The 19408-nt window shown below is 35.5% G+C and overlaps 1 protein-coding gene across 2 annotated transcripts in view; it reads right to left on the reverse strand.

Annotated features, from left to right (window-relative positions):
- Positions 1–16408, reverse strand: part of LOC150096496 (methionine-R-sulfoxide reductase B1-like) — a 72723-nt gene extending 56315 nt beyond the window's left edge. The window contains exon 1 of one of the 2 annotated variants that reach the window (XM_090408227.1): positions 16210–16408. In XM_090408227.1, coding sequence (XP_090264353.1) covers positions 16210–16393 — 184 coding nt within the window. In that variant the 5' untranslated portion in view covers positions 16394–16408. The remainder of the gene's footprint in view (positions 1–16209) is intronic. The other variant, XM_090408228.1, reaches the window with a different exon arrangement.
- Positions 16409–19408: the final 3000 nt, after the last annotated feature.

Raw genomic sequence — 19408 nt, forward strand, 5'->3', positions numbered from 1 at the left:
GAATGTCATTAAGTGTTAAGATTTCCTATCACTGGAAGTAGGGGGCCCAACTTTAACAATGTAAAACAGCCCCCGATCATGATCCCCCCTCATCCAAACTTCACAGCTGGCACATTCAGGCAGATGGTATTCTCCTGACACCTGCCATACCCAGATACGTCTCTCAGATTGCCAGGTGTTAAAGTGCGATTCATCATTCAAGAGAATGCATTTCCACTGCTCCAGAGTCCACTGGCAGCAAACTTTACATCACTCCACCCAATGCCAGTCACCACCCTTATATATTAGGCTTGTGTGCAGCTGCATGGCCATGGAGAAACATTTTGCAGAGACAATTTGAAACCTAAGTGTTTCAACCAAGGACAGGCAATTATTTTGGTAGTTCATGTAACCTGAAGTTGTGCTGCTGTTGCTCCTAGACATTTCCACATCACAATAACATCACTTACAGTTGATTAGGGAAGTAGCAACAGCAAAGAAATTTCCCAAAAATCCAAGTGTTGCAAAGGTGGCATCCTATGAGAAAGTCATGTCAAATCACTGAACTCTTCAAGTACAGCCCATTTTACTGTTAATGTTTATTTTTCCATGACAATTGTATGAGACACAGTTGTGACATATATAGCCATATCCATTGCTACAAAAGAGCGGCTGGATATTTTTGATAAGTTAACGTATCACCATTCCCAATATCCAGTTTAAACTGCATACCACCATTTATGATATCATTAACATACATATTAAAACAGCAATGATCTCAGAGGTGTGCCTCAGACCCTTGAAGTACACTTCTAGTAAGTTTCCTCTATGGGATATTGTCCCTCCCCCATCATCACACGTAACATGCTAACTACTGTCAAATCCAGCCACTAATCTATCTAATCCCATCCTAAACCAGCTTGTCATATAAATGCATTTCATTTAACAGCATCATTCTCTCTCTTGCAAATCCAATTCTAAATTGTAGTTCTCACTAACCTAACACATCAACCACAACTCCAAACACACACACACACACATTGGCCAATAAGTTGAAGTCAAAGCGAGCCTGCATTGCAGGCAGGCACCGTTTCAAAGTGTTAGTACAAAGTTTCATTCTTTCTTTAAATTTTTGTTAACAAATTAAGTAATAATAATTAACTAAGTCAATATAATTGCTGCAAATTTACAGTTACAAATTTACAAAAAATTCTTGTAAATTCTTTCCACATGATTATGACAAAAATAAAAATAAATAAATAAGTTGCCATTTGTTTGGGGACACCCATTTCAGCTTTGCAGGCGGGCGACGTGCTGCCTAGCACCGGCCCTGGCCACAGCCTTATTACCACCCAAATGAAGCAAACAATTTTGCCCTCTTTGAAACTTGGCCCAATGTAAAAAATGTTAACTCCTGAAACATTTTGTCAAAAACATGTGGTGATACATCAAGCCATACAACCTTATCAAGTTGACTAATTCTCCATATTCCTCTTGTTCACTTACTCATGTGCCCATCTCCATCCTTTCTACAACACTCAAGTTCTGAATGATGTCACATTTACAAGGATGTATGAATTCATCATTAAATATCTCGACTATATCCTCCACTGCCATAATCATTCTACCACGTTTCTACCATGCAACCAACATAATCCCTCCCCAAAACCATTCTTTCTTCTATTGACCATGTAGTGTTAGTTTTTTTTTTTTCGCCTCATTAAATAACTGCTGCTCATACTGCACTCCTCGTGTAATGGATTATTACCATTCATCTGATCTTGCCTCCATAATGTTTTCTTCCAGGTTGCATGCATCAAGTATTCATTTATCTATTTTACTCCTACTTATTTAATCTCATGACCATGAGAATTATGAAGTATCTGATGACTTTAATTCAGAAAGTGAAATATATATATCATCAGATAATAAAGAATATCTATTTGCCAGCCTGATTGGCCGAGTGGTTAGCATATCCGCTCTCCAGCCAAAAGGCTGAGGATTCAAATACCACCAATGGCAGGGATGTTTGTGATTGTCTGTGGAAATACTAGTGGTGGTCAGCTGTAGATGGCATTGGTGTAGTTGCAGTCAGTTAGTGGACTGAGTGGTAGAGATAGTTGTAGAGCAGGTGCCCTCTCTCAATGAATCTCTAGACACCCTGGAGGTGTCAAATAATAATAATAATATATTCCCTTTTTATTTTTGTTTATTCCCGAATCCCCCCTCCCCCCCCAAAAAATATTAAGTTCATACCATTTAATTATTTCTGGTTTCTTTACAATATATTTCATTTACTTTAAAAGCAATTCTAGTTTTAAAAAACTATACAAAAATAAATATTTACAAAAAATTTATTAAATTTTTTTAATCAATTTCCGAAATTTTAAAAAAAATTTAAATTTCTTTGTAAATCCCTTGTAGGATTAACAACTTTAGCTTCCCAATACAAACAATTCATTCAATTTCAAAATGAAATTCATCTCACTAATTCAAAGTAAAAAATCTTTACAAATAAAGAACCTTGTACCACTTCAGTAATAGTAGTCCCCCCCCCCTTCAGTATTCTGTAATATACACTATCATGAAAAACAATGTTTAAAAGAAAACCACAATTTTCTGCTTGAAATAAAGCATTCTTTCTTCAGTTTTGTCTGATGACAGGTACAAATGCAGGGTTATATATATACAAGCACTAGATCATAACTGGTACTGGAATTTCCTCTTTCCATACTCGAATTACTGTTTATTCTTTGAAAACAAGAATAACATTAAAAGCCAAATTTTTTTTTTTATCTTCTGGTGGTTGTATACAATATATAAGAAAGAATAAATACTTTCAGATAAATCTACAGGTCTTCAAATACATTCCTATAACTATTTCACCTCTCTAAATGGACCGTATTCTCTTTTTACTCTCCACAGCAACATAAACAGTTCACTCCACAGGAGTGAACATGCCTCACTGAGTCATATTCATTCTTGCCATCAACCTCCAATACAGATTGATATTCTTTCACTTAAACATTCACAACAACGGGCAGAAATCACATTGCAGCAACACTCAACATCCATCACAATGTTTTGTTTTAATTTGTCTGATTTTCCTGGTCCATGCCAGTTCAGAGTCAGCTATTGGTGGCTGGCCATAATAGTCATGCCAGAAAGGCCATCCAGCATATCATGCAGCTGAGGAATTCCATGAGTAGGTGCTGATCTGGGCTCATCCATTCCATCACTGGACAGTATCACCTGTAACAGCAAGTTTTACATAGAAGTCACTTAAATATGACTGTTTATTCCAAAGAGATCTAAAACATTATTAGCAATATTATCTCGATAAAACAGTTATATGCTGATAACTAATCAACATCCTCCTGAGAAATGTCCTGAAATGTGCAGGTATCACTTTAAGTGTACCCTATGTAATGATCAGCTACATGAGCTACATGTTCACATACACTATGAACTGTGCACTCAGTATGTTATTAAAATGTATTAACATTGTCCATGAACCTGAACACTGCTCTCACTTAATGCTGCAGTAGCAGTCTACAATGATGGATTGTAAACTTGTGCTCCGGATGGTAACTATTTATTGTTATTAGTACATGATATGTGATTAGTACACTGGTCTGGTTGGCCGAGTGGTTACACCTGCTCTCCAATAAACAGGCTATGGGTTCAAATCCCACTGTGGACATGTATGTTTGTGATTGTTTAGGTTGAAGATGGATTTCGTCACCTGGTGTGAGAACACCACCACCCTGCTTAATGAAGCCTGAAGTGGCTTCAAAAAGTTCCACATGTGAGTTCTAGAGCAGGGTTTCCAAACTATGTAAAAAAAAATAAAAAGTAAGAAGTATATATAAAATTATAAAAAAAAATAAGAAAAAAAATCCTTAGCCAACCCATGATGCAAAATGTACTACAAGTTCACTAATAACCTTTCATGCGGGAGAAATATAAAAACATGATATTCCTCTGCTCCCATATCCAAAGACTCATCACAAGAGGGCAGTCTATACAATACAACCCACCATTTACACACCAATTCAACTCCACTTCAACCAACTAGACTCACTACATAATCCACCTATACATAATACCCCAACTATTCACTAATTGTATTTTTGTCTTCTAACTGCATGTGTTCTCTAGCCAATTTATTGTATGGGAAGATGAAAAATCTGAGTTCCCAAGTGGAAAAAACCAACATTTATCAGCTAACTCACATTTCAGCAAAAAAAGCCCATATAAAGGTTCTTATGAGGAGGTTCAAACTCCAGTGTTTTCAAAGTATGTACTCTATTGTTCACTGAATAGGAAACAGAGGTATGTCACATATCTCTGTTTCCTATTCAGTTTAGCCAGATAATTCTTGTAAATGGATCAAATGAAATAAATTAAACTTAACTCTAAAATATTCCTCTATAAAATGGTGAGAGTTGGTTTGAGGAAAAATGTGTGACTGCATACATAGGATCAGGAGGATAAACCAAGTGGGGATTAAATGGATGCATAGCATCATAAAGCAGGAGCTGCAGTAAAGAAAACATTTTGGAGGAAATAGAAAATAAAAGGTGAGCCGGATTCCCATCAGGAATACAAAGACAGGTAAGAAAAGTGAGTAGCATGTTAAGGAGAGATAAATCAGATTATAGGAAATTACCTAAGGCCAAAAAAATTTAAGAGTTTCACTACATAGAGGATAACAGGAAGAATGATCATGGAAGGATAACTTTAATCAATGCACATGATAGGAAAGTATACATAGAAAAAGGCTTAGGCATCGATTATTCTTAATATTTCCTATTGTCAAGAGAGCTGAAGATAAATTAATTGAACACACTAATATTTCGCAGCTTTTCTACCCAGCATCTTCGGAGCACAAATCATAACTGACAAGCATACAGGCACAAACAGAAGAAATAATCAAGAGATCATTTTGCAAGGTGTATATTCACTGCAGGTGCCAATGTGACAGAGGCCAATGTGAAAAATGAGGTAGAAAAAACCTAAAGTGCTCAGCACATTGAGAAATATCAACATGCATAATGCAGCAGTGGAACTGGATGTCATGTCAATGTGTGTTGTGTGCAGGAGAACTAGTAGTTCTCTATGATCGAACTGTTTAAGTCTCAGCTCTGGAAATATTCAAGGGAGAAGAAAGGCCGGATAGTTCCATTATATAAGGAGATTCCAAGATAGAAATAAACAAATTACAGACCAATTAGCATCTCGGAAGATTAAAAATAGTCCCACATACAAGATGTCCCAAGACTTATGACATAAGTGATGAGTGAGTGAGTGAGAGTGTGTGTGTGAGAGAGAGAGAAGAAAGGAATTTGTTGATTGATGTGTTTCTTGAAGAGCTGTGTGTTGTAATCACTACAGAAAACGTATGCAGAAGACTCTTAAACAGAGGTACACATAATGAAAGAGGATAAGAAGTTTGGTTCAGTAAGTTTGGAGCTGAACTGTATATGGGTGCTGACCAGCAGCCACCAGTGTTTGCACAGGATTAGAGATGCAGACCATCAATATATGAATATCGATGTTCTACATATTTTAATTAAATAAATGTAAACTTAAATATTTTATTTCAAATTACCTCCATTTTGGTTGTTAGTGCATTTATATTGTGAGAACTGCACAACTGTTTTTTTTTTTTTTAATATGTAGTTGTGCACTGTTTACATATTACATTGCAAGTTCATTTTTAACAAAGGGAATTAGAGCCTAGCTCAGTTGATATAGACGAAGCCCCTTGGCTGGAAAGACCTGGGTTCAATTTCCGTCCATGTTGTGAGGAACCTTTATTTGGTTTCTTTTGACTAAAGTGAGTTAGCTGGTCTCTTACAGACGTAGAAGGTTTTTCACTCAGAAACTCGGGTTTTTTGTCTCTCAGAACAGGCAAACCGGTCCATGAACACACACACACACACACACACACACACAAACAGGGATCTGCAGTCATAAAATACATACTTAATCCCTCACTAGGAGGGCTCAACCAGTCCTAATGAATGTTCGAGGAATGGGGCAAGCCCCATACAAATAAATAAAAACAAAGGGAATTAATTTAAGTTAGTAGTTCAAAGTAATTAAAAGTGTGACATTTTATTGCTTTCAAGCAAAGCACATCAGTATACCATATAATGGCAGCAGTTTCTCACTTCATGACCAAGCAAAAACCAAAAATGTTAATGCACGCTGGAGCATAAGTGAGTGGAAAGAAACTTAGAAATACATAAAGATATGAAAGAATTTTTGGAAAAAGAGGAAAGTTCCATTAGTACTAATCCTTTATAAAGAAAGATGCTTTAAAAGTTATTAGCTGCCATGTTAATAAACTGTAACTGGAATAACAGTTGTGTAAGAAATTAAAGGAATTTGGGAACTTGATAAATGAAGTTTCTCAATACAGAAGGAGAAACGTTTGTCAGGTATTAAATGTTCTATCAGAACAGCAATGCTTTAACAGCTGTTTCCAAGAATAACTATAGTAAGTTCAATTTTAAATGGCTTACTTTTCCTCGGGAATCTTTTATATAAGGGGAAAAGTTTTGCATAAATAGGAATGTGTTTATGTGACTTTTCTGGAAGGCATTTTATGGAAGAATATCTAAAATCTAGGATTTTATTAAAAAAGTCTGAACTCTCATCTCTTGCTGTAAATAGGAAATCAATGGTTACGAAGATTTTCCATGCAAAGAATTGTTTCTGCTAAAGAGATAAAAGAAGTTACGTCAACTTTTATATGAAGTGCAGCTGAATTTAACAAATATAGATGCTGCTCTTTTTAGGGGACATATTTTGGGCACAGATAAGATAAGATTTATTTGTTTTAGATCTTAAGATGATTTTCTGTTGTTAAAGTTTATTGTTGTAAAAATTTTGTATACAGAAGTGTGAACACTCAATTTACTTAATTATTGTGGAAGTTAAGATTGGTTTTTGGAAATTGAAGAGAATTATCATATCAAAATATATATACATCTAGGATCTTACTGTGCTTGGATTCCAGTATAGAAATCTGATACCACTTGCAGCCTATTTTAAGAATTGGTGCAATTGATAAAAGGAGAAGAGAGATAAGAGAGAGAAGTGGAAAAATGGTAATGATCCATTCAATAGAGCAATATCCATGGAAATATATATATATATATATAATGTCTGACACAGAAAAAACGAGATTGTGCCTGTATTTCTTTTTATTTAACAAATTGAGAAAATCAACTATGATCTCCTTCAAAATAGTTCCCTTCTGAGTTGACACACAGCTGAATACAATGCTGCCAATGTTCAAAATAATTCTGCAGATAATTTTCTGAAAGGCTGTTTATGATCTCCATCATTTTTGCTTTCACATCTTCTACTGACAAAAAATGGGTTCCTTTGAGCACCAACTTGATCTTTGGGAAGAGGTAGAAGTCACAAGGAGCTAGGTCTAGCAAATAGGGTGGATGCTCAAGCACAGTGATGCTGTGATTAGCCAAAAACTGCTTCACAGACAAAGCGTTGTGGGCTGGTGCATTGTCTTGGTGCAAAATCCAACCATTTCTACACAATTGTGGTCGTTTCCTTCTCACACGTTAATGCAATTTCGTCAAGACTTCAAGGTAATACTGCTGATTTACCGTCTGGCTGCTGGGAATCCACTCTGCCATTACAATACCGGGGATATCGAAGATAACAATCAACATGGCCTTGAACTTTGAATGACTCATGCATGCTTTTTTTAGTCTTGGAGATGTTGCTGAGTTTCATTGCATTGATCGTTGTTTAATTTCCAGATCATACATAAATATCAAAGTTTCACCACAAGTAATTACCGAATTCAACAAATCTGGTTCATCCTTAATGCATTGCAAAAGGTCCAAAAACAGTTTCTTGCAACATTCTTTTTGTTTATCTGACAACACTTTTGGAAACATTTTTGCACAAACCTTTTTTCATATTCAATTCTTCTGTTAAAATGCGTCGAACACTTTCCCTGTTCATATGAACTTTCTCAGCTACAGCTCAAACACCCAACCTTCTGTCTTTTCAAATCACATCTTGCACTTTTTTAATGTTGCCACAGGTAACTGCTGTGTGTGTGCATAGGCAGCCTGGGCGATTATCTTTCACGCTTTCTCTACCTTTCGAAAATCGTTTGTGCCATTCAAAAACGCGTGAATGAGACATGCTCTCGTCACTGTAAGCCTCAGTAAATAACTGAAAAGTTTCTGTTGCTTTGTATCTGTTTCTGCAAGTTATCAAGTTTCTTGTGAAAGAAATGTTTCTTGTGAAATGTTAACTCACTGTTCACTCATGCACTCCAACATTTTCTGAATGAGGGTAAGAAAATGTCTATATTTGAACATGAGTCCACTCGTACTGAGTAAAGCGATGGAGTTGGGCCTTATCTCACGATGACAGGTTAGAACATGCTCTATAATCATCCCTTTGTCTCTCCCCAACCACTCTTCATTCCCAAGCTATAGTGTCAGTCTTGTTTTTTTTTTTTATGTCGGACCTCGTAGATGAGACAATGCAGCAGAGGGAGATACTAGTGGAATGCATCATGGCTCTCTACTAGAGATACTATTATTTAATTTGAATATTAATGATATAAATGATCTGAGAGGAAGTATTCAGTTGGTTGCTGATGATGCAACACTGGGAAGGACAATAGTTAATGAAGGTGATGCAGAGATCTTACGAGATGATTTAAATAAATTGCAGTGTGGTCAAGGGATATGAGTTGTTAGTTTAATGTTGAAAAGTGTAAGGTTGCACTTTTGGGAAGTGTTACATGCTGTGTATTACACTGATGTTACTGGAGTGAAGAAAATAGATGAGTAAGGATTTCAGAGTGATGGTGAACAGAGGGCATACTGCAAAAGTTGGTAAAACAGCTCAAAGGATTAATGTTGTACATATTGATCAGCAGAAACAAAGAGGTCATCCCCCTTTATAATGGATATGCATGATACAGCTGCATCTTGACTAATGTACACAGATTTAGTGACCTGGGTTTCTTGGGAGATGATGTAATGGAGAACATTAAGAAACAAGTGACCAAGATGGTGATAGGTTTCTGGAATGCTCCTTATGATGACAGATTTGAGGTGTGTGGATTGCAAAATTTAGTTAACAGGCAGAAAAATGGACATGTGATAAAAACTTATGTTACTAAAGGGGGCTGTATAACTTTGATACAAAAGAAATTTTTCAATACATTATTACCCCACGACCTCATGGAGTGAAACACTCATCTGGGAGGTCCTTTTATCACACACATCTCATCATACCGTGTCATATATAGATGTATGACTTCTCATCATACATTATTATTATTATTATTATTACCCAAGACCTCATGGAGTCAAAGACTCATCTGGGAGGTCCTTTTATCACACACATCTCATCATACCGTATCTTAAACACACTCAAACTCCTTGCAGACACCATACTCTCAGGCAAGGCATTCCAATCATTCACAAGTCTGCACAAAAAAAATCTGCCTCTCACTCCCCTACTCACACCCTCTTTATACAGTTTCCAGGGATGACCTCTGGTTCTCCCCTGATCTCCCACTATTCTCTGTAGAACTTCTCCACCATTAATCTTATAACAACCCCTTACCAACTTATAGGTCTCTATCATATCTCCCCTCTTCCTTCTCTCCACCAGACTCTGCAAATTACATGTTCTCAATCTTTCCTCATACTCAACATTCCAGAGGTCAGAAACTACCTTAGTCAGTTGCCTTTGGATCCTTTCCAACATCTCTTCATCCTTCTGAAAACTCGGTGACCAAATCTGGGCACAATAGTCCATGTGTTTGCGTTATCAAAGCCTTATACAATGGAACAAGAATCTCCCTACTTCTACACGTCAGTGTCCTCCGCATCATTCCCAGAAGTCTTTGTGTTGTCTTCACAATTTTGGCGATGTGTCCCCTAAATTTTAGATCCTTATCCACCATCACCCCCAGATCTCTTATTTCCTTTACCTCCAACAATATATTCTCACCAAGCATAAATTCTGCATCCCATCTTTGTTTTCCAAATTGTAAAACCTTACATTTTGCAACATTGAACTCACATCCCCATTTGCTTGCCCAATCACTCAATTTATTCAAGTCTTCTTGCAAGGCCATAACATCTTCACTACTCTTTATGGTTCGTCCCAACTTTGCATCATCTGCAAACAACTGAATATCTCCGTCCAAATCTTCGCCAATATCATTAATATACAAGTTAAATAGTAATGGCCCTAAAACAGACCCCTGAGGCACTCCACTAGTGACTTTCCTTTTCCTGGATATCGCACCCCCCATACACAACTTGTTGATACCTATCAGATAGCCAGTCTCCAATCCAATGCACTAATCTAATATCCAACCCCATTTGCTCTAGTTTGACTGTCAACTTATCATGAGGTACTCTATCAAAAGCTTTTGCGAAATCCAAGTATATTACTGTGTATCCTTCTCCTCTGTCCAAGGAAGCAGTCACTTTATTGTAATAAGTAAGTAGATTACTAAAACATGACCTCCCTTTAGCAAATCCATGCTGTCCATCAAAGATTATACCATTGCTGTCTACCCAACTCTGGATCCTAGTTCTCACAAGCTTCTCCAACAACTTAACCACAACACCTGATGATGAGAAGGGAAGGAATAAGGGAAGTCACTCTTGAAACATGTAAAAGTGTGATTAGTAAGCGTATGAGAAGGAGATTTCTTGCTTGAAGAGCAGTGAATGACTCAAATGAACTGCCAATAATAGCTGTGAGTGCTTTAACAGTGAATCAATAAAAGAAACATAAAATGCAAATTAACATGGTAGAAAGATATTTAACTACTGTAATTAAGTATGCAAACATTTCAGTAACAGAACAGAATTGAGAAGTTCAAACAACAATGTAAGCACATGGAGAATGTGTTTCCATGTGCAGTCGTGATAGTCAGGTAACTATAATACTATTAGAATCTGAAATAGGTATGCGAGCATGTTCATAATTATATATCTGCAGGAATCCAACCAACTGTCAGTTGAAGAAACATGATAGATTTTACCTTTGAACAGTATCTGGGTTGGAAAAGAATCACATTATCTAATAAAATATTAACTTTTTTTTATTAGATAACATATTGCTCCCCTAACCCAGATACTGTTCAAAAGCTTAGAACCTACCATGCATGACCATTCAGGATTCATGGTCTTCCTAGACCTTCACAAGCCTGGATATCCTTTGTGACTGACTTGTATGTAAATATTGTATGAGACTGATTGAATGTAAAAGAAAGTTCTACTTACAAAATTTCAGTTTCTCTCAAATCTTCTCTCTCCTTTTCTCCCCTATAAAGAATACTTCAATTTTAATTCAAAAATTAGATTTGAAACGACTTTTCCAATTTAATGGTCAGTTTCAACATTACCTCATTCTTCAACATTCCTCTAAATTACTCTTTGGAACTTTTATCTTCTAAATTTCCATTCACCATTGTGGACTTCTTTAATTTTCTCATTAACTCCAGTTATTTCAGCTGGAATGGAAGGCTTTACACACAAACTGAAGGAACTGGAATGGGCTCCCCAATTTCCAACTATGGCAGAATTGGAAAATCTTGAGGAAAAAAAATCTACTTCTGATCCAAAGAGCTTTGGCTTCATTACATGGATGACATTTTTGTGATCTGGAATAAATCATGTCAAGAATTAGATGCCTTCCTACAAAAAATAAATGGCCCTCATCACAAATTCAAGTTTATCTTACAAACAGAATCGAATCAAACTATATCCTTGCTTATTGAAAGGATATAGTTCCATTCCAGTTTAAAAGAAAAATAGATATCAACTTTAGCTATTGCAAACCATATTTCACCAAGTTGATATATTCATCACATATCAATGCATCACCACTCAGGAATTTGGTATGAGATGCCTACTATGAAGAGCCCATGTTGTCTGTTCTTCCAAACTGTTTCAGAAATTTCAACTAAACAATCAATGGCTATAACCCAAAAATTAAAAAAAATCAGCTGTTTTTTTCTCCTACATCCACAAGAAGATATAACGCCCATAGAATTTCCATCCTTACCATAAGGCGAACACTTCTAAACATGCTTCTTGTATTGTTAAGAAATTTCAAATATATTTAAACATATTAATCGAATCAGCTCTTTTTGTTGCCATCTACTATTGATAAGGTATGCAACCTTTGCCAAGTCTATTTAATTCTATGTAATTGCAAGTTATTTTACTTCACTTAAACAGGCCAATCCATCCCAACATTTCTGAACACAATCCTATGGTGAATCCAAAAAAAAAAAAATGTCATAAATCTGGCCTTGAACACGCACTAACTAATACCAGTCACAGGCCCTATGATGATGGGAAACTTAACACTTTTTAAATGTTAAGGTCCTTTGCCTAAACCTATTTGGGAAATTATCAGGTTTTTTTTTTTTTAATGCAGTTATACACACAAACCTATTTCAGATCCTAATAGTATTATATTTACCTTTCTATTACAATGAGGATGGTTTAAGAAAGAAACCAAAATATCTGCATAATTAATTACATATATTTTGTGTGTATTTTATGACTGTCTTGCATGAATAATGGTTGTGTAGGCATCCTGCGATGACTCTTCTTACTCTATGGAGATGCCCATATAATGTTTACAATGATTTATAATTTATCATAAATCATAATTATAAACATGACAGTGGAATGCATTGCCTGATAGAGTGGTGAGAGCAAGAATGGTCAATGAGTTCAACGAGTTGTATGACAGACTGCGTTTCCTTCCTAGGAAACACAGTTTATCATACGATGAGTCTTTTGACTCCATGGAGGCCTGAATACTACTACTACTAATAATAACAACATCATATGGAGAAGGAGGAAAGGTTAGCAAAATGGATATGTGATGCCAAGAAAAAGTCATAGAGAAAGATCAAGATCTAGGTGGACTGATTTAATCAGAATTGCCTTAGAATACCAAAATGTTGCAAACAACAGTATTGGGGTGTTGTCAAGTAAGAGACTAATTTGGAATAAAACTAATTTAGTTGTTGATAGATTAATGTAAACTCAATCATGTAGTACTGTCAAGTAGCCTGAGGGTGCATATCAGAAATTGATAATATAAATTTTACAACACAAATTAAAACAATTCAGGTGTTATAATCCATTATTATAAGTCTTCACTGATCGCACTAAGCAAAAAAAAGATATTGATGTTTTGTCTTCTATGAAGTTAAATCAACATTAAATTCTCATCATCATCATCATGCGTATCAAGAATTTAGGCCTAGCATGGCCTGTTCTGGTCTTAGAAGTCATCGTTGAATCATTTAAGAGGATGTCCTGGTTTTCTTTTTCCTAATGGCTTGTACTTTAAGGCTTGTTAAACATTAAATTCTGTAAAAGTAAATAGATAGAAACTTATTTTTCTTGGTTTACACAGAAATTACAATAGACAAATTATATTGTAGTTTAATCCTTTACCCAAGCGTAAGCAAAGTCTGCACATGTAATATCTTCATGACTCACATCAACTGCCTTAGTAAACCATTTTCTGCAGCACTTCCATTCAGGCAACACTACATTATTTGAAAGGTCACTACACACACTGGTTTGACTTTTGATGACTCAGTGGGGACTATAACCAGAAAGATGGTGATGTTAGACAACATAGAAGTCATATTTTCCATTGACAGGTAGTAAAATGGTGTGTCACTATTTTATTAAAATACTCTGGATCAGAGATAATTTATTGCAAGTTTTTTTCCCCTGCCTGCTTGGTTACAAAGTAAATTATAATAGACAAGAAATCATCATCATCATGCATATCAAAGATTTAGGCCTAACATGGCCTGTTCCGGGCTTAGAAGTTATCATTGAATCTTTTAAGAGGACGTCCTGTCTTTTTCCTAATGGCTTGTACTTTAAGGCCTGTTTTGGTAATCTTTCTGTTTTCATTCTTTGAACGTGTTCCATCCATTTATATTTATATTTTTTAATTTTTTCTATTACTAATTCTTGGTTTAATTCTTTCATAATTTCTTCGTTTCTTTTGTGATCAAATAGAGTATACTTTGCAGTTTTTCTCATAAACTTCATTTCTGCTATTATTAATCTTTGTTTGTCTTTTTGATTTATTGTCCAGATTCCACTTCCATACAATAAGACTTGTAGGGCTAATGTATTGTATACTTCTAGTCTGGTTTGTTTTTGAACTAGGTTTGGTTTAAATATAGTTAATTACCTGTTATTTTTAAATATTTTGCAATTTTTAGGTTTATATCTTTTTCATTTGATTATGTGATCATACATCCTAGGTAGTTAAATGAATTCACCTGTTCTAAGATCTTGTTATCTATTACTATTTTAGTTTTTACTGGATCTTGTCCTTTAAAGGCCATAGTTTTTGATTTTTCTGTTGATATCATCATACCATAATCTTTGGCTATCTCATTTAGATTTAAATTGGTTTCTGTACGTTATCTTCAGAATTTAAAATTATTTGGTCGTCGGCAAAAAGGAGCGTGTTTAAGTTCACAGTAGGAGAAAATTTAATACCCTGATGGAAATTTTTATTCCATTTTATTGTTATTTCATTTATGTAAATATTAAAGGGAGTTGCTGAGAATGGGGCATCCCTGTCAGACACCTTGGTTTATCCTCCATATATGATAGCTCATGATTTAATCTTATTTGTATTTGATTATTTTCATATATACTTGTGATAGCTTTTAGGATATTATTTGGTATTTGTCTTTCTTTTAATATGTTAAATAAAATGCTTCTTTTAACTTTGTCAAATGCTTTTTCAAAGTCAATAAAGGCAATATGTGTTTCTAAATTGTATTCTCTTCTTTTCTCTATTATTAATTTTAGGCAAAAGGCTGGGTCTATACATGATCATCCTTTTCTAAATCCATTCTGTACTTCTAAAATAAAGTTTTTGGAATATTTCATTAGTTTGCTATTTAATATTCTGCTATATATTTTGTAACATAAATTTAGCATAATTATTCCTCTATAGTTTTTAGGGTCATCTCTATTATCTTTTTTAAAGATAGGAATCACAATTCCTTTTTTCCATTCTATTAGGGGTTACCAGGTGTATAAATTTTATTTAAAAATAATAGGAGTCTTTCTTTGAATCTTGTTCATGCATATTTATATAGTTCTGAACCTAGTTTATCTTCTCCAGGTGATTTTCCATTTCTTGTTTCTTTCAGGCTGATTTCTAATTCTTCTTTAGTTATTTCATTTTCATTTTAATTAAATGTTTGCCAGTTGTCTTTTTTAAAATATTTATCTGTCCACAATTCTGTGTAGAAATTTGGAAATTCTTCTAATTTCAATTCGGTGTTTAATTTTATGTTTTCTTTAGTATCTGCACAAGAAATCATATACTTGTTTAATCATTTGCCCTTAGTATACCATAATATGTATACCTGAAAGGCAGTATGCTGTGCATTATGGAATACTAAGGCAAGGAATGTGAAGTCAACAACTTCCATATAACAGTAGCCTAGTCATGAAGATCTTCACATGCACACTTTGCTTATGCTTGGATAAAGGATTTATCAAGAATATGATAATAGATGAATTACAACCAACAAGAGTAGGAGTCAGTTGTGCAGCTAGCAATTCTTCTGGGTTAAAATGGTATGAGATGGAGGCCAATAGGACAAAACATAAACTTGGTTGCCGCTAGTGCCTCAGTAGTAGGATATGTGGGTTGCAAAAGTTGGCTGGGAGGGTTAAAAAAAAAAAAAAGTAGGGATATGATAGATACATTTATGTTACTTAAAGGATTTTATAAGATTAATAAAAAAGAAATATTTCATTCCAAGCATATTTTTCTTGCATATCTTTAATTAGTTACATAATATTCACAAGAGGAAAATGTTCTGTTTATATTTAAAAGCCTAGCTAGAAGCACGGCTGTGTTGCAAGTTTCAACCATTCCCTATCAAGAAATTCATTAAAGAACCACAAAAAAACGCCGTCGCAACTTCATTTTTAATTTGTGCGTGTGTGTAAAGCTATCGAACCCTGAAAACTGCATTCTTTTAGGTGTTGACTGGCCACGAAATCCTTATTAAAAAAAAAAAGCCCTCATATTGTTTAAGATGGAACTCCCATGACGAGTATCTTAACTCCAAGGTCATGAATAATAAAAATTTTAAATTTTCATTACATTAATTACCTGGCTCAAAATGATCTTTATATGCTTCGCCTCCTGACCATAAACAAAAAGCCATATTAAACAATGTACTTAATGCAAAAAAAATATATATAAAAAATATATATACAATCCTAAAGTTTAGTGGGGAAAAAAAAAATACTAGAATTTCCTTATTTCCCAACCACAACAAGACAACTGATAACATTGTAAATCATATGCTAAGATCTTATATAACAGATAGAGACAAATAGTGTAGCCACCTGCACATCTTGGCCACTTACGCAGTACATTTCTAACTTATTACGGTTTTCTGTTATACTGTTGTGAGCATAAGCATGTTAAGTATTTCAAATTAATAATAATAATTGCTTATTTTGATAACGTCTTTGGAAGTGTAGGCTATATACCATTATAGCATTTTCTAATATCGTCTGAAGAAAAACCTCATAGTTTCGTTTTCTCTAAAAAGCAACTAACAGACCACGTTCATCCATGACGTTTAAAAATCCGGAAGCAGAGGGGAACTTTTCTGGAACGATTTGAAGATTAACGTATAAAAATGACTGAAAAAAGAAAGCCAAAAGGTTTCACTTCGACGGTGCAAAATTATTCAAATTAAGTGGATATTGAATCCAACATTATTTCAAAGCCGAATAGAGAAACTACAAGAGTTTCGTGCCGAATATAGAAACTACAAGAGTTTCGTGCCGAATATAGAAACTATAAAAGTTTCGGCGGATCCAAGCATAAGCAAACCTTTCGTGACAGGGGAAACTCGTAGTAAAGGTGGTTAAGCTGTGATCACTATCCTTAGTATTTCCCATAATGTAAAACTCATCTCCTAGCGGACATGTATGATGTTATGGGGGCAGTCCCCTACCCAGATCGGTTTCGATCTTTGTTGAGGTCTCGTCAATGGGAGCCAGACCAAGATGTAAATGCTCAGGTTGAAGTGATGCAGAACTTATACTTTACCATACGAGTTGCCAAAAAAGATGTCACATCACATCACAAAAGGCACCAAGAATTACTGAAAAAAAGAGTGCCAAACGGCTTCACTTCGGCGATGCAAAATTATTCAAATTAAGTGGATATTGAATCCAACATTATTTCAAAGCCAAATAGAGAAACTACAAGAGTTTCGTGCCGAATATAGAAACTTAAAGTTTCGGCGGATCCAAGCAAACCCTTGCTTACGCTTGAATCTGGAAGTGCTACAGAGCAATACGTACTGAGATACCCAAAATATAGAAAATAACCATAAATTGGTACATTTGCATGTGAAGTACATTCACAACTAGGCTACTTGTATATAGAGGCATATAACTTCACATCAACGAAATTGGTACTGCCTTACTCATGCAACAGGCGTATTAGACTCTAGCTGGCAGTCCCAAAAAATAGGGCCAATTTAAGGTGCCTCAAAAAATGAGGGAAGGATCCATGAACACTCTATCGCCTTCAGCTCAGCCTCCGCCCGACTAGGGAAAGGTGTAAGTACGGCCCTGGAAATGGATATTGGCGATCACTGGCTGTTTAGCAGGCCTCAATGTAGTGAACAATTTGAACATTAGTGACCTGCTCACTTTTCAGAGTTTTGAGATGAAGAAATCTGACAATAGTTTGATATGAGACTTTTATTCTCCTTTTTCAGTCTACAAAGATGAAGGTTTGCTTTTGTGCTGGTCGAATATAATCCAAGAGGTCTGCCTTAACTTTAAGTAATATTACTAAAATCAACAGTAATGCGTGTGTATGAGAGAGATAGAGAGAGAGCGAGAGAGATGGAAGCAAGGAAGGGAAGAAGTTATGCTCAACTGCCTTAGCTTAGCCATAATGAGGGAGAGCTAGGAGCGAGCGTCATTTGACAGTGCCAGTTTTTCTGCATTTGCGCATTGGATCTGTTGCTGTTTATTTATTTATTTTTAATATTACAGTTGTTACTGGTTTTAAAGTACATATACTAGCCACTGAATTGGAAACTTTTATTTAATACAGTGGTTTCTGTATAGGAATACTCTTCAATTCCCTGCAAATAATTCCCTGAGATATGGGTAGGGAACAGCCTTTGTTAAATGCTTCAGCCAATTTCTACACACAGGAAGATCTGTTTGATCATACAAGCCTTCTCAGGCGACAGCAGTCTCGTTTTCCACAGACTATTTTAGGACCATAGTTACTCATCTTAGACAACAAACCGAGTTATTTTCCCACTGATTTAACAGCCACGATATCTCATCTTTTCAGAAAGAAGTCAGCGTAGCTGTTTTCAAATCGTGGTTCGAGCCAGACAGGTTTGATTGCCTGTCTGGCTGGAGGGAGTCAATAAGCCTTTTATTGAATTGCAAGATCTGCTTTGTTTTTCCCATTGTTATCAACACAATTCATGATTGGTGACCATCAGCATTCTCAAATAGCTCCCTAGAACACGCACCGATGCAAGTATTTCGCACATACGAGGGTGGTCTGAAATGTTTTCGGCCTCGACCATAGATGGCAACATTATTGGCAAGATGTTTTTTCTAAGTTGATACAACTGTCATAAGCATCCACGTGACATTGCAAGTCATTCTATCAAGTGGTTCGTTACATACAGCTGTCTGAAGCAAAACTGTTGTTTGTATCCCTTGAATTCGATAAAATTGAGTATTATGAGGTTATAAAAATTCTTTCTAAAAGAAGGTTTAATGCCAAAAGAAATTCTTTCGAAGTTCATAAAAGTTTATGGGCAGTCTTCTCCTTCTTTTTTGCAATTAAGAAATGGACGGCCGAGTTTAAACGGTGCCATACCAGCCTTGAAGATGATCCACCTGAAGAACTTCCAAAAAGTGTTACAACACCAGAAATCATTGATCAAGTGCACGGTATGGTATTAGATGACCAGCAAGATTTTCAATGTGCTCTTGTGTACAACAAACTGCATCCGGAGTATGACATGCTCTACAGCTATGCAGTGGTACTTGCTAGATCGCTTCAGGATGTTCAGATGCCCAAATTCTGCAATTGTGAGTGTTGACCGACCCATTCAGATAAAAATGAGCCTCATCACCCCACAATATTCTCCAAGGCCAGTCATTGTCGCCCTCCATTCGAGAAATAAACATTAGCGCAAAGATCATGCGCATATCACAATCTGCCGTAGTTAGTGCTTGCATACGACTGAAGTTATACGGATAGAAGTGAAGCATTTTTTGTAAGATTTTCCAGACTGTACCATAAG

The sequence above is a fragment of the Typopeltis vanoorti genome, chromosome 18 (assembly GCF_054136105.1).
Source record: "Typopeltis vanoorti isolate ZY-2024b chromosome 18, IOZ_Tvanoo_1.0, whole genome shotgun sequence".
NCBI lineage: Eukaryota > Metazoa > Arthropoda > Arachnida > Uropygi > Thelyphonidae > Typopeltis > Typopeltis vanoorti.